Here is a 14,650-nt window from a genome sequence, read left to right as displayed (position 1 = left end):
ACACCGGGCGCGCAGCCCGGAGCACGCCAGTGCTACAGTGACCTCTTTGGAATAAAGAACTATAAACTTACCGCGTTGTCCGCTTCCTCCTTGGTAGCAAGTCACGTGCGTAGCACCGCGTGCTTTATTGGTGACCTCCGACATTCGAGTTAGCCGTCGCTGACTACCCGAAACCGCCGCAACAATGGCTACCAACGCAGTCTCCATCAAGCTCCCCGAATTCTGGGAGTCACAAGCCGAAGTTTGGTTCCTGCAGGCGGAAGCCCAGTTCCGACTTCGAGGCATCACGGTGGACGAGACCATGTACTGCCACGTGGTCGCCGCCCTCGGGCCCGGCACGGCCACCCGCGTCGTATCGGTCCTATGGGATCCACCTGCCGACGGCAAGTACGAGGCGGTCAAGCGTCTCCTCCTCGCCACGTTCAGCCTTACGGTGGACGCACGGGCCGATCGCCTCTTGGACCTCCCCGAGATCGGGGACACGCGACCGTCGGTCCATATGGACCATATGCTGGCGCTCATGGGCGACGAAACCCCGAACGCTCTATTCCGGGCGTTGTTTCGACGCCAGCTGCCAGCACGAGTCCGCCTCACTTTGGCTGGTTCCGCATTAACGGAACCCCGTGCGCTCGCTACTGAGGCCGACAAATACTATGCGGCTTTGGACACGCAGGCGAGTCTTGGCGCGGTTGCCACTCCCGAGGCTCCCGAGGCTCCCGAGGCTTTCCCCGATGCACCGCACCTCGTGTCCGCCGCCACGCCCCGCCCACCACCACCGCCGCCGCCGCGAAGAAAACCACGGCCTCCGACGCCGCAGCTGCCCGCCTGGTGTTTCTTTTACGCCAAGTTCGGCCACGAGGCTCGGCAGTGTCGCCCGCCGTGCTCATTCGGCAGGTCGGGAAACGGGCGAGCGGTGAGCGTCGGCAATTCAAACAGCCTTCTATACATAACGGACACCTTGTCCGGGCGCCGTTACCTGTGCAACATGGGGGCGCAGGTGAGTGTCGTTCCTGCCGGTACGTCCGACAAGCACACCGCGGGCTGAGGTCCCGCACTGCTTGCGGCCAATGGTACGTCTATACGCACGTACGGAAAACGCTGTCTCTCCCTGCGGTTCGGAGGTCAGGTTTTCCGTTGGTCGTTCGTTACGGCCGACGTGCCCATGGCACTGCTTGGCGCGGACTTCTTATGTGCTAATGGATTACTGGTCGATGTAAAGCGCAGAAGGCTTGTCCAGGCTGAGACGTTCAGCTCGCTCGCATGTGCGCTGCCCGCCTCGTTGAGCAGCTCACAGAGCGGCTCACCGAGCGGCTCGCCAAGCGGCTTGCTGAGCGGTTCCATTCCGGCCAGGTTCATGTGTATGCTTTCGGCAGCGGACGAATTCGCCCGCCTCCTCGCGGGTTTCCCGGCCCTCACGCGGCCCACCTTCTCGGCGGGGACCATCAAGCACGGGGTGGAACACCACATCCCCACCGCCGGGCCACCGGTCTACGCCCGGGCACGCCGCCTCGAGCCGACGAAGCTCGCCGTAGCTAAAGCGGGATTCGCTATGCTGGAGCGGCTCGGCATCGTGCGGCGCTCCGAGAGCGCGTGGGCGTCCCCGCTCCATATCGTGCCCAAGCCCGGTGGGGGATGGCGACCGTGCGGGGACTACCGGCACCTCAATGACGCCACCACCCCCGACCGCTACCCCGTCCCCCACATCCAGGACTTCTCCGCCCGGTTGGCGGGGATGTCCTTCTTTTCAAAGGTGGACCTCATACGCGGCTACCATCCCTGTCAGGCCGGAGGATATCCCGAAGACGGCTGTCATCACGCCATTCGGGCTTTTCGAATTCCTTCGGATGCCCTTCGGTTTGAAAAATGCGGCTCAGGCATTCCAGCGCCTCATGGACAGCGTCTTGCGCGGCTTGGATTTTTTGTACGTATACCTGGACGACATCCTCGTCGCCAGCGCGTCCTGCGAAGAGCACCTTCACCATCTCCGCACGCTCTTCGAACGTCTGGGCCAGCACGGCCTGATCGTGAACCCCGCAAAGTGCCGGTTCAGTGTCGCTGAAATCGACTTTTTGGGGCACCGCGTCACCAGGCACGGGGCCGTCCCCCTACCGGCCAAGGTGGAGGCGGTGAAGGGGTTTCCGCACCCCCGCACGATCAAGGGGCTCCAGGAGTTCCTGGGCATGGTAAACTTTTACCATCGGTTCCTGCCCCGCATCGCCCAGCTCCTGCGCCCCTTACACGAGGCCCTTTGAGGGAGGCCGGGCAAAGGTGACGTTACCTGGACCGAGCAGATGGACGCGGCGTTCTCGGGCGCGAAGCTCGCCTTGGCCAACGCCACCATGCTCGCGCACCCGGCGCTCGATGCACCGATCGCCCTCACCTCCGACGCCTCGGACTAAGCGGTGGGCGCGGTGTACGAGCAATGGGTGCATGGAGCTTGGCAACCGCTGGCGTTCTTCAGCCGGCAGCTTCGCCCACCCGAACGCCGTTACAGCACCTTCGACCGCGAGTTGCTTGGGCTTCACCTGGCGGTCAGGCACTTCCGCCATCTGCTCGAGGGCCATGCGTTCACGGCCTTCGTCAACCACAAGCCGCTGGTTTTCGCGATGGGCAAGGCCGCCGAGCCGTGGTCGGCCCGGCAACAGCGTCACCTCGCGGCCGTGTCCGAGTACACGACGGACATCCGGCATGTCATGGGAAAGGACAACCCGGTGGCCGATTGCCTTTCCCGGGCCGTCGCCCACGCAGTCCACCTTGGCATCGACTATGCCCGGATGGCAGCGGACCAGGCCGATGACCCCGGGGTCCAGGCCCTGCGGCCCGCCGTCTCGGGCCTCCGCGTCACCGAGGTGCCCTTCGACGGCGCGGGCACGGCCCTCGTTTGCGATGTCTCCCTCGGGCGGCCTCGCCCCATCGTGCCCGCAGGCTGGCAACGCCAGGTTTTTGACGCCATCCACGGCCTGTCCCACCAGGGCACGAGGGCCTCCCAGCGGTTGGTCACCGACAAGTTTGTCTGGCATGGCCTCCGGAAGGCCGTCCGCGGCTGGACCAGGACGTGCCTCGCGTGCCAGCGCGCAAAGGTGCACCGACACACCCAGGCCCCCTTGGCCCCGTTTACGGTGCCGGAACGTCGGTTCGACCACGTTCACGTGGACCTGGTGGGACCTCTGCCCCCCTCGCGGGGTTTCACCCATGTCCTCACCATGGTGGACCGCACCAGCCGGTGGCCGGAGGCCGTGCCTTTGGCGGCGACGACGGCGGCAGACGTCGCGCAGGCGTTCATCGCCACCTGGGTCGCCCGGTTCGGCACCCCCTCGGACATCTCGTCCGACCGCGGCCCCCAGTTCACCTCGGAGCTCTGGGCCGCGGTCGCGCGGGGGCTCGGGGTCCAGCTGCACCGAACCACGGCCTACCACCCCCAGGCCAATGGCCTGTGCAAGCCATTCCACCGCTCGTTGAAGGCCACGCTCCGGGCCACCCTCCGCGACGGCGGCTGGGTCGACAGGCTCCCCTGGGTCCTGCTGGGCCTCCGGACGGCACCCAAGGAGGACCTGCGCGCATCCGCGGCAGAGTTGGTCTTTGGACAACCGCTGCGGGTGCCGGGCGAGTTCCTCCCCGACCCCACGGCACCTTGGTCCGCGGCGCAGGAGCGTTCTGTGCTGCAGGAGACCGCCCGGAGGTTCGCCCCGGTGCCGACGGCGCACCACGGGCACCCTCCTACACATGTCGCCCCGGAGCTTCGCACCGTGGAGTACGTCTTCGTCCGGCACGACACCCACCGGACACCACTGCGGCCCCCGTATCACGGGCCTTTCTGCGTGCTGGAGACCGGGGTGAAACATTTCACCCTGGACATCGGCGGCACTCCTGACCGGGTCTCCATAGACCGCCTCAAGCTGGCCCACCTCGACGTGGACCACCCACCGCCGGTGGCTCGGCCCCTGCGTCGGGGCCGCCCCCCTGCGGGCGGACCCCCGGCACCGCCCAGCACCGCAGGCACGCCGCCCCCCGGTCCGGCACCCATCCCGGGTACAGCCGGGGGCATCCCACCTGGCATCCCTGCACCCCGGACGCCGCCGGTCGCCAGAGGGCGCTTCGGCCGGGTCATCCGTTTGCCCTGCAAACTGTCCCTCCAGGTGCGCGGGAATTCTGGGGGGGGGGCGCGTGTGGCGTACACGAAAGCCCACTGGCGTGGTGACATCATTCCGCGCACCAAGTGTGCGGCGGCCACGCCCGAGGGGTAGGCGTGGCCTCAGGATATACACCGGGTGCGCAGCCCAGAGCGCGCCAGTGCTACAGTGACCTCTTTGGAATAAAGAACTATAAACTTACCGCGTTGTCCGCTTCCTCCTTGGTAGCAAGTCACGCGTGCAGCACCGTGTGCTTTACCACTGTATTAAGAAACCTGGGTTTAATTTGTCTGAAGCGGACGGTGAGTCATAATGCCTGAGGCCTATACATACCGTATTGTTGGACGAGACATAACTCCGATGCTTTCGATATTTGATGGTCATTTTAACAATCGGTTTGTTTGTGTTTCATACTGAATGAAAAACGTACAGGTAGAGCATGGGGATTGTGATATATGACAGGTTCGACGATATGCTCAGCTCCAACGAAATATAAATCAACATGGCGGTGTGCGGAGAGTCAGCCCCGCTGCACCACCGTAATGACATCAGACGTAATCACATCACCCTGTCATGTGACCAGATTCTCAGCTCTGATTGGTATACGTTTGAGGGGACAAACATACATACACTACCGGTCACAAGTTTTAGAACACTTCATTTTTTCCAGTTTTTATTGAAATTTACGCAGTTTAATGTCTCAATGTACTCTTTTTTTTTTCTTTTTTCTTTTTTTTGGATACAAAGTCGAGGCTCGTGAAAGAGCTAACATTTATCAAAGAAACAAATCAAACAAACAAGCAAACAAAGTATATAAAAAGGGGAGCGGTCAACAAGATGAGGAGAGAAGGGGAGGAAGCACACAAACACAACATTTGAGAGCAGGGACATCGGGAGATGTGTGGGAGGGAGAGGGCCTGGGAGGAGGCAGGATAGGTATAAAACGCAAGGACACCAAGGACTTCCAAGAAAGAAGACAAAAGTCACCTCAAAAAAGTGGATTTGGGGTGAAATTAGCGGGGGTAGAAAAGATCAAGGTTTTGGATTGGGGAAGATAAGAGATGGTGGTGAACAGCCGTTTTAAAGACCTGGAGGGAGGAGTGGGATTGAAGAGAGTGAGGGAGTTTGTTCCAGAGGCGGGAGAAAAGAGGAATGAAGGAGTGAAGGTGAATAGAGAGTCTTGATTTTGGCAGGTTAACCATAAGAGGGTTGCAGGCAGATCTTGTGCGACCTGTAGGAATATTTGGGGGAAGAGCCCAGAGAGAGCTGGGTGAGCAAGGCTGGAGAGGAGTCGGTAGAAGACAGAAAGACCACCAACCTGCCTGCGGTGAGAAAGTGAAAGGCCCTCGGAGATAGCGTCATCGCAGGAGATTCCAATGATTCTGAACGCTTTGGTTTCAACAGCGTGAAGACGAGCTAGGTGTGAGGCAGGAGCACCAGCCCAGAGGGAAGAGCAGTATTCCATTGAGCTGTGGATGAAAGCCTTGTATGTGGTGAGGAGCTCAGGTGTGCCAAGGAAGGACTTCGCACGACGGAGGATGCCCAGTCGGCGACTGGCTTTGGAGGCCAGCTTGGAAATGTGGTTTTCCCAGGAAAGATCATGGCAGATAGTGAGACCCAAAAGCTTGAGTGACAGAACTTCTTGTGGAGGATTATTCAGAAAGTAGATGGGAGGGTTGTCCAGTCGGTCTTTTCAGAGAGACATCGTAAGAGTGAGATTTGTCAGGATTGAAAGACATGTTCCACTTGTTTGCCCAGTCTGTGATTTTGTCCAGGTCTGCAGAGAGTGAGGAGGCTGCAGACTGCCGATCTGAGAGATGAGGAATGGAGCAGCAGAGAGTGGAGTCATCAGCAAAGAGTTTTTTTTTTGTTTGTTTTTTGTTTTTTGTATACTGAGTCGAGGCTCGTGAACGAGCTAACATTTATTTCACAAACAAATCAACCAGACAAACAAAATATACAAAAAGAGGGAGCGGAAGACAAGATGGGGAGAGAAGGGGAAGCACACAACCACAACATTTGAGAGCAGGGAGAAGTGTGGGAGGGAGAGGGCTTGGGGGGAGGAGGCGTGGGAAGGGGGGGGGGGGGAGGTATAAAACAGAGAAGATTTTCAAGAGAGTCAGAGAGATCATTGATGAAGACCAGATAAAGCACAGGGCCCAGAACACTGCCTTGGGGAACTTCAGCCTGAACAGGAAGAGGAGATGAGAGAAACCCATTCAGGGCCACACGTTGACTACGACGAGAGAGGAAGTCCGCCAGCCATGTGTGGAGATTTCCATGGATACCAAAGGAGGAGAGTTTGGTGAGCAGAGCAGGGTGCCAGACCGTATCGAAGGCACGTGATATGTCGAGGGAGACAGCTCTAATTTCCTGTTTGGCATTGATGACCTCCATCCATTGTTGAGACAGCAGAAGCAGCATGTCCAGAGTAGAGTGACCTGGTCTGAAACCAAATTGATGATCAGAGATCAAGCCATTGGAGAAGAGGAAAGATTTCATATCCGAAGCAATGATGGATTCCAAAACTTTGCTGATAATTGGGAGAAGGCTGGTTTGTCTGTAGTTGCTAGGATCTGTTTTTGCACCTTTTTTGTGCAAAGCGGTGATGTTGGCTGATTTCCAAGCAGATGGCAGTTGACCTTGAGCAAAAGAGAGGGTGAAGAGAACAGAGAGAGGGAGTGAAAGAGCGGAAGAACAGGATTTTTGGACCCGTGGGCTGATGCCGTCAGGTCCAGTTGCAGAATCAGAGTCGAGGGTTGACAGAAACATTTCCACCTTGTCAGGAGGAAAGGACACGGAGTCCAGGAGGAGCTTGGTACGACTGGGTACAGTGGGTACAGAGAGGGATGGGTTTGGGACACAAGATTTGGAGGCAAACACAGAGTTGAGGCATTCAGCTTTTTCATGTGCGGAGTCAGCTGTGTAGCCGTTTGAGGTAAGGGAGGGGATGGAGGGGGAACAAACACCAGAAACAGATTTGACCAGACGCCACCAGGATTTGAAAGAGGGAGACAGATAAGAGAGTTCGATCTTGAGAACGGAGAGATATTGTTTCCTGGCCCTCCTGAGGGTGGACACACACTTGTTTCGGGCTTTGTGAAAGGAAATGAGGTTTCCTTCCGTTGGATTTGCTTTCCAGGAGACGAAGGCAAGTTGTTTCTGGGCAACAGCCTCACCACAAGATTCCGTGTACCATGGACGGGAGGAAGGGTATGACAACTGAAGATGAGATGGGATAAATCTGTGCATGAGAGAGAGCAATTTACTTTGGAAGAATTCCCAGGATGAGTTGAAGTCAGAGGTGGTAGAGATGGGAGACCAGTCCAGATGATTGATGGCTGCTTGAAGACCGTGCCAGTTGGCCTGAGTGAAATGCCAGACTCGTCGACGCTGAGCAGGCTACCTGAGGATGGTCAGAGAGATGTCCAATTTAACAAGGACATGATCAGATGATCCGATCGGAGCAGAAGAAGAGCAGCAGACATTTTCAGGGAAGTTAGTCATAACCAAGTCCAGAAGAGAAGATGCTCCGTTGACTGAGATCCGGGTCGGGAAATTGACAGATTGTGTCAGTCCCAGTGAGTCGCAGAAGTCCTTTGCTGAGGAACCATGGCTGGTGAGAGAGGTACCCACACCCAGCCAACTGGCATGATGACAATTGAAATCACCACATATGAGGAAGAGAGAGCTGGGATGAGTAGACAGAAGTTGGTCCATATTATCAGACAGCAAGATGTAGATGGAGTCATCACTGTTTGGTGGACGGTACAACATACATATGAACAAGAGGTGGGAGCGAAGGGGAAGCCGTAGCCAGAGGTATTCCTGGGGGTGAGGTGGAGAGAGTGCAGTGCAGGGCGAGTGAGGAAGAGAGTTTTTGATAAAGATAGCAACCCCACCTCCAGGACGAGGCTCAGGTCTATCATACCGGAGGAGGGAGTAACCCAGGAGAGATACTAAGGAATCAGAGACATCATGAAGGAGGAAAGTTTCTGTTCAGCAGATCACATCTGGTTTGACAGAAGCAACCTGTATGGGGAGATCAGTTGAGTTTGAACGAAGGCCCCGGATGTTTGAGGTCCATACCGTTAATGAAGAGAAAGGGGGAGCATCGGATACAGAACAGGGGGGAGGAGGGGTAGGGTAAGATGTGGAAGAGGTGGAAGAGGTAGGGAGAGCTGTTGGAGGTGTGTCAGAGATTTCAGAATAGCTCGGAGAAAGGGAAGGATGGGGCAGACAAAAGGTTTGATGGTGATTGGGTGAGGCACAATGAGGTGTTATTTGAGGAGGGGGAAGAGCGAGGCAGAAGGTTGGGGGAGATGGAGGTGAGAGTTGGAAGGGGGAAGAAACGGGGAGGACGCTTTGAGGAGGGGGAGTGAGAAGGGGGAAATTGAGAAGAAATGTGGGTGGGGAGATTTGAAGGGGAGGGGCGAGGGAGGAGTTTAGGAGGGAAGGGACAAGGGGAGGGATTTGAAAGGGATGGAATATGGGGTAGATTTGGAGGGGAGGGGTGAGGGGGGAGTCCAGGAGGGGAGGGGCGAGGGGGAGTCGTGGAGGGGAGGGGTGTGGGGGGAGTTTTGGAGAGAAGGGGCAAGGGGGGAGATTTGAAAGGGATGGGTGATGGGGAGGATTAGGAGGGGAGTGGCAAGGGGAAAGATTTGGAGGGGAGGGGTGATGGGGAAGATTTGGAGGGGAGGGGTGAGATTGGATTTTAGAAAGTGTACGATTAATGGGAAACGAACATTTATTGCAAAATGAGTTTCTTGTGATCTTCGAGTCAAAAATACATTTGAGGACGCTGGAGGGAGGATGGAGTGCAGGAGAGTTTGGGGAATGTAGAAAAGAGGCACTGAAAGAGATGGAATTTTTTGGGAGGATGAATAGATTTGGTGAGCAAGTCGAAAGCAGCCTTTTAAAGAAGAAGAAGAAAAAGGTGTTATAATATACGACGGAATACAGAACTTGAGGGGAAAGTGTAAACATTTAAAGGTTAATAATAGTGAAAACTATCTGGGGAAATGGGGAAGAAACACGTGGTCGAAGAACGAACGAACGAATAAGAACGAATAAACGAATGAGAACAAAGAATAAGAACAGAGAAGGAAATGTTTTTTGTTTTTTTTTGGGTTTTTTTTAGTTGATTTTAAACAAGGAAGTAGGCTATGGGGTGAAAAGACTGGGAAAAGCAGAGAACGAAAGTTATTGGAGCACAAACGACAGACCGCTGAGAGGAAAACAAAGCCTCAAGGTTGGACACTGTACAAGGCCTCAAAAGACACGACACGATTAACACGATTTTCTATACAGGTATGAAAGATTTGCACCGAAAATCTTCCTCGGGACACACGATACGTACAACACCATAAAATAAATACAGTTATAACGAAAATACAAATGGGAACAATTACTTAACTTCGATTTCGATGGAGAGCGTAGACAGCTGCGAAAAAACGAAACCTCGCCGTCAAGACCGGAAGCGGAAGTCATAGAAATTAAACATAGAACAAATAAACAATTGCAGATGAAAAAGAAATCATAGAATCATTGCAAAGAAATTGCAAAGAAAGGCAAGGTGTCAGTGAGTACAGTTTCCTGCACCATCAAAAGGCACTTGGAAACTGGAGGAAACTCTGACAGGAAGATGTCTGGCAGACCCAAAGCCACAACAGAATCAGAAGACAAGTTTCTGAGAGTCAACAGCTTGCGGAAATGCGGTTCACAGGACAACAGCTTCAAGCACAGCTTAACACTGGTCGAAGTAAGCAAGTCTTAGTTTCAACTGTGAAGTGAAGACTTCGAGCTGCAGGTTTGACAGATTGAGTGGCAGTAAGAAAGCCATTGCTAAGATGGCAAAATAAGAAAAAAGAGGCTTGCCTGGGCCATGAAGCACCGCCAGTGGACGACTGAAGACTGGAAGGTCTTATGGACCGATTAATCAAAATTTGAAATCTTTGGTTCATCACGCAGGGTTTGTATACGCCGTCGAGTAGCCGAAATGATGGTTCCTCAGTGTGTGACACCAACTGTCAAACATGGAGGAGGAAGCATGATGGTTTGGGGCTCTTTTGCTGGATCCAGAGTCGGCGACTTGCACAGAGTGACTGGCACCCTGAACCAAAAGGGCTACCACAGCATTTTGTAGCGCCATGCAATACCCTCTGGTATACGCCTAGTTGGTCAGGGGTTTATCCTACAGCAAGATAATGACCCCAAACACACCTCCAGGCTATGTGAAAACTACCTTCGAGGAAAACAACAAGACTGTAGGCTTCAAATCATGGAATGGCCAGCACAGTCTCCAGACTTAAACCCCATCGAGCTGGTTTGGGATGAACTGGACAGAAGGGTGAAAGCAAAGCAACCTACAAGTGCAACACATTTGTGGAACTCCTGCAACAGTGTTGGGAAGAACTTCCCGAACAATGTTTGATTTCCATTGTAGAAAGAATGCCACTACTGTGTTCGGCGGTTTTATCTGCAAAAGGTGGCTACTTTGCTGAGTCAAAAATTTAAATTAAATTTTGTTAAACAAAATGATTCTATGATTTCTTTTTTTATCTCCAATTGTTTATTTGTTCTATGCTTAATTTCAGAGTACATTGAGACATTAAACTGCGTAAATTTCAATAAAAACTGGAAAAATTGAGGTGCTCTAAAACTTTTGACAGGTAGCGTACATACATACATACAGACGGACAAACACTGTTCGAGACGGCTCTGCCCGATGGGCTACAACGTAAAAACGTTTTTCCCTGATGTTTAACTAGACGGGACTATTATAAAATGAAGGGGTGAAGTTAGCATTGGTAAAAAAGCAGGTTAAGTGGAAGAATGAATAACTCATTGAATGTTTACAAATGCAACAATAATCACATTAAAATTATGTAACATATTGTGCTGTATGGTAACGGAATGGAGCATATTGTGCTTTACGGTAACGGAATGGAGCATATTGTGCTTTATGGTAACGGAATGGAGCATATTGTGCTGTATGGTAATGGAATGGAGCATATTGTGCTTTACGGTAATCGGGTCGACGTCCCTGATTGGGTTGGGCTTCCAACGTAAGGTTGGGCTTCCGGAAAGGGGCGGTGCGAGCGGGAGATCGGGCGTGGAAATGGGTGGGTAGAGCAGGAGATCGGGCGCGGAAAGGGGCGGGGCGAGCGGAAGATTGGGCGTGGAAAGGGGCGGGGCGAGCGGGAGATCGGGTGCGGAAAGGGGCGGGGCGAGCGGGAGATTGGGTGCAATGGTGGCGAGCTTGTAGCTCGAGCATTGAACGGTGATTAAACATTTTGCCTTTACTGGACTGGCTTCACGTGATACACTTCAAATTCCATAATTCCTATTGTTAATACAGTCATAACGATATTGTTTATCAAATGCACATTATAATATATTGTGCAATGACAAAAGAAGGTTCATTAGTAAATGGAATAACCCGTGAGTTCGGCGGGAACGTTGCGGTTTTTAAAATCAGAACTCCTGGCCCAAGGATGATGATGCAACCAAACTACCCGAGGATGATGATGCAACCAAACTACCCGAGGATGATGATGCAACCAAACTACCCGAGGATGATGATGAAAAGCGAAATATAGCTCAACTAGAACAGCACTCGGTAGAGAGCACACCTGCCCCAGGTGGACAATTTCTGTTTTGTTAGATCGGACACGAATAGCTCGAATCTGGATCCCACTTGAACCAAAACCGAATCGCTTGTTCTTGTCACTTCTCCAACTCATGAACCAAGTTTTGTTGCAATCCGTCCAGAAGTTTTTCACATCTCGTGCTACATATCGGTTTTTGTCCGATCTCTCAATGGTGAAGAGTCTCTTAAAAATGCTCATATCCACATCTGGATCCAGATCTTCACCAAAATCAAATCATTTCTTCATTTATTTCACAATAACACACGAGATCAACCAAAATAGTTGAAAAATCTTCTGTTTGGCAAATACTAAAAAGTTGCTAGTGAACACACCAATGAAGAGGGGGGTGTTCATTCCAAATCAGCTCGTCCTTCCTATTCCTAGTAGATGGATTCCTCACTCCCCCCTCAGGAGCCAAGCATAGGCCTCCTCCTTCCAAATAAAAACCCCATGTCAAATTGTTGGTGATAGTATCGGCCTCCGATGGGCCCAAACCGTTGGGTCCTAATAATCCGATTAAGTTGGCGGGACTTGTCAAAAAAGTTTTGGCGACGTTTTCAGTGCTAACAAGAGAAAAATGACCACAGTGTGGTCACCAGCTGCGACGTGTAGAATCATGAGGATATCCGTTGCAATATGCGCTACCAAATTCGACCAGTCATTAAATTATACGCATGCACTGGCATCTTTTTGTCTTTCAGCTAAATTTATTCTGGTTTCTTCAAACAAATCGCGATTTTAGTCCGCGATGTTCTTACCTCATACCAACGCACGTCCGAGTGTATGCGCATGCGCTATTCAAAAAGGCACCCCAACAACAAGAACAACAACGCGGTCTTCTCATGGAGCTGCTCGTCGCAGCTAAAAAGTTGAGATCTGGCGATGTATGAATTGAAAGCCGTAGGGCCGTGTACGGCCGAGTGAGGCCGCTGTGGGCGGGGCCGAGCAAGGCCTGTGTTGCCTGGAATAAAAGATGGTGCTTGATCCTCTCTGGGTGTCTGCATCTTTATAATAGACATTACACATGCAAAACGGCCGCTCAGCGGATAAGAGAGTAGAGGGTCGCACTTTGGCGAGGCTCGGGTTTCGTTTCAAATTCCTAGGTCGATGAGGGAGAAAAAAAAAACCACCTTTAGAGGCCATTTTTCCCCACAAGCGGGGGTTGGCCTTTTTCGGGCACCGTGGTTGTTGTTGTTTTTTGGTCCCCTTTTTGAAGCAATGTTTTACGGCCGGATGCCCTTCCTGACACCAACCCTTTTTGCCGCCTTTAACGACAAACAGGGAATTACCAGTGAACTGGTACTCAATTAGCCGACCTCGGAAGGATGAGACAGGCTGAGTCAACCCCCCTGGCGTTAATTTAACGTAGCAATCGACCAGGATTCGAACCCAGGATCCTAGGTTATCCTAAGCCGGCACCCTAGCCGCTAGCCCAACACCAGGATGAGGGAGAGACCCGGAGTAATCCATGGGGTGGAACAGTCCATGGAAATGGATGAAATTAAGTGTTACTTACCGGACAGTGGAGTTGTCGACCCTCGGCGTGTCACCACGGTCAGGGATGGGGTTAAGGTTGACACCTCCTCGATGGTTCTGTCCTTCAGCTCCCCTGCCATCCCATCGATACTTTTTTGGGATATTCGGTTTTCTCAGTGCATGTTTACATTCTTGCTCCCTGTAGATGCTACAAGTTCCAGAAGTCCGGTCGTACTGCCCCTGCTTGTTGGGGTAAACTATACTGTAGTAGATGCAATGGTGATCACGAACGTAGCCTTTACTCCAGTGAACGGTTGTTGTGTGGCAACAGGGGTTGGGATGACAGCACAGCCTTTAGGTTAGAGGATGCCCGGCATAGCAAAGAGCCTCCCAAATTGAACAGGTGAAGATCCAAGATAAATTGTTCTACCCTGAGGCAGTTTTGAAAGTTGCTATGACTAAAACTGCTGCAAATGAGGGAATTCGTAGACATTGCTTTGGGTTTGTTTCGCTGTTGTTTGTTCAAGTTGTGTTCAATTAAATACACGATTTTGAAACCAAGACAAGTCTCGTGACCTCTGAGGATTATAGACATAAAGTGTGATAACCGCCCCATTGTTACCTGAATGTTGGTAGATGTTGTAGGTACTGCTCATCTTGTTCCTGGTCCTCCTCACTTGTCCATGACATGGAAGCACTACATCTCTGAACATCTTGATATCTTATGATATTCTCAAAACGGTTCAATATTTGAACTAACTCTTTACTCCTGGTTATTTTCAAGATGTGAAAGGCTAGTGGGGATACCTGCTCCAGGTGCACAAATAGGCCTACCTTGATCCATATTGAGCACTTTTTCCCGATTTCTCTCATTCAGTTCCACTTTTAAGTCTGACTCATTCATCTCTGGAGTTGCATCCGACACCATCCAGGTCACATGATTGTAGAGTGACACAGGAACACATTCAGATGCAGAATCATGGCGATGAATAAACAGCGATGGAGCATCTTCTGGATTTCTCTTCTTCTCAGTTTCTAAGAGGTGTCCTTCACATCATTCTGGAATGATTTAGCAGAATGGTGGAAGATAACGTTCTTTTCAGGATCAGCACCTGTGGTTGTGGATTCGTCATCACTTTCCTCTGCACTTTTCTTCAGGCTGGTAACCTTTGATAAAAGATAACCCATTGACATATCTGATGAACAAATTATAGAAGATTGACCTTTTGGTGGTACTATCATGACCTTTGAACCACGGTCTGCGTAGTATTCTTCATTCCTTTTTGAGAATGGAGCACCTGCAGAAAGTGGTATTCACTATACCAGGTACGGACAGCCAGCTCCTGTATTTGTGGTGAAGTGAACTCAGAAAGATGATACTGTTCAGATCTT

At 52.2% G+C, this 14,650-nt stretch overlaps 1 protein-coding gene across 1 annotated transcript in view; it reads right to left on the bottom strand.

The window, feature by feature from the left end:
• The window catches only part of LOC137439271 (uncharacterized), a 37,445-nt gene extending 24,503 nt beyond the window's left edge, over window positions 1-12,942 (bottom strand). Inside the window, exon 1 of the mRNA XM_078767897.1 lies at window positions 12,541-12,942. Within this exon, the coding sequence (XP_078624023.1) occupies window positions 12,541-12,573 (33 nt within the window). The 5' untranslated portion in view covers window positions 12,574-12,942. The remainder of the gene's footprint in view (window positions 1-12,540) is intronic.
• Window positions 12,943-14,650: the final 1,708 nt, after the last annotated feature.

Source organism: Myxine glutinosa, chromosome 14 (genome assembly GCF_964187855.1).
Source record: "Myxine glutinosa chromosome 14, kmMyxGlut1.1, whole genome shotgun sequence".
In the NCBI taxonomy this organism is placed as follows: Eukaryota; Metazoa; Chordata; class Myxini; order Myxiniformes; family Myxinidae; genus Myxine; species Myxine glutinosa.
This window is presented reverse-complemented; position numbering and strand designations above follow the sequence as displayed.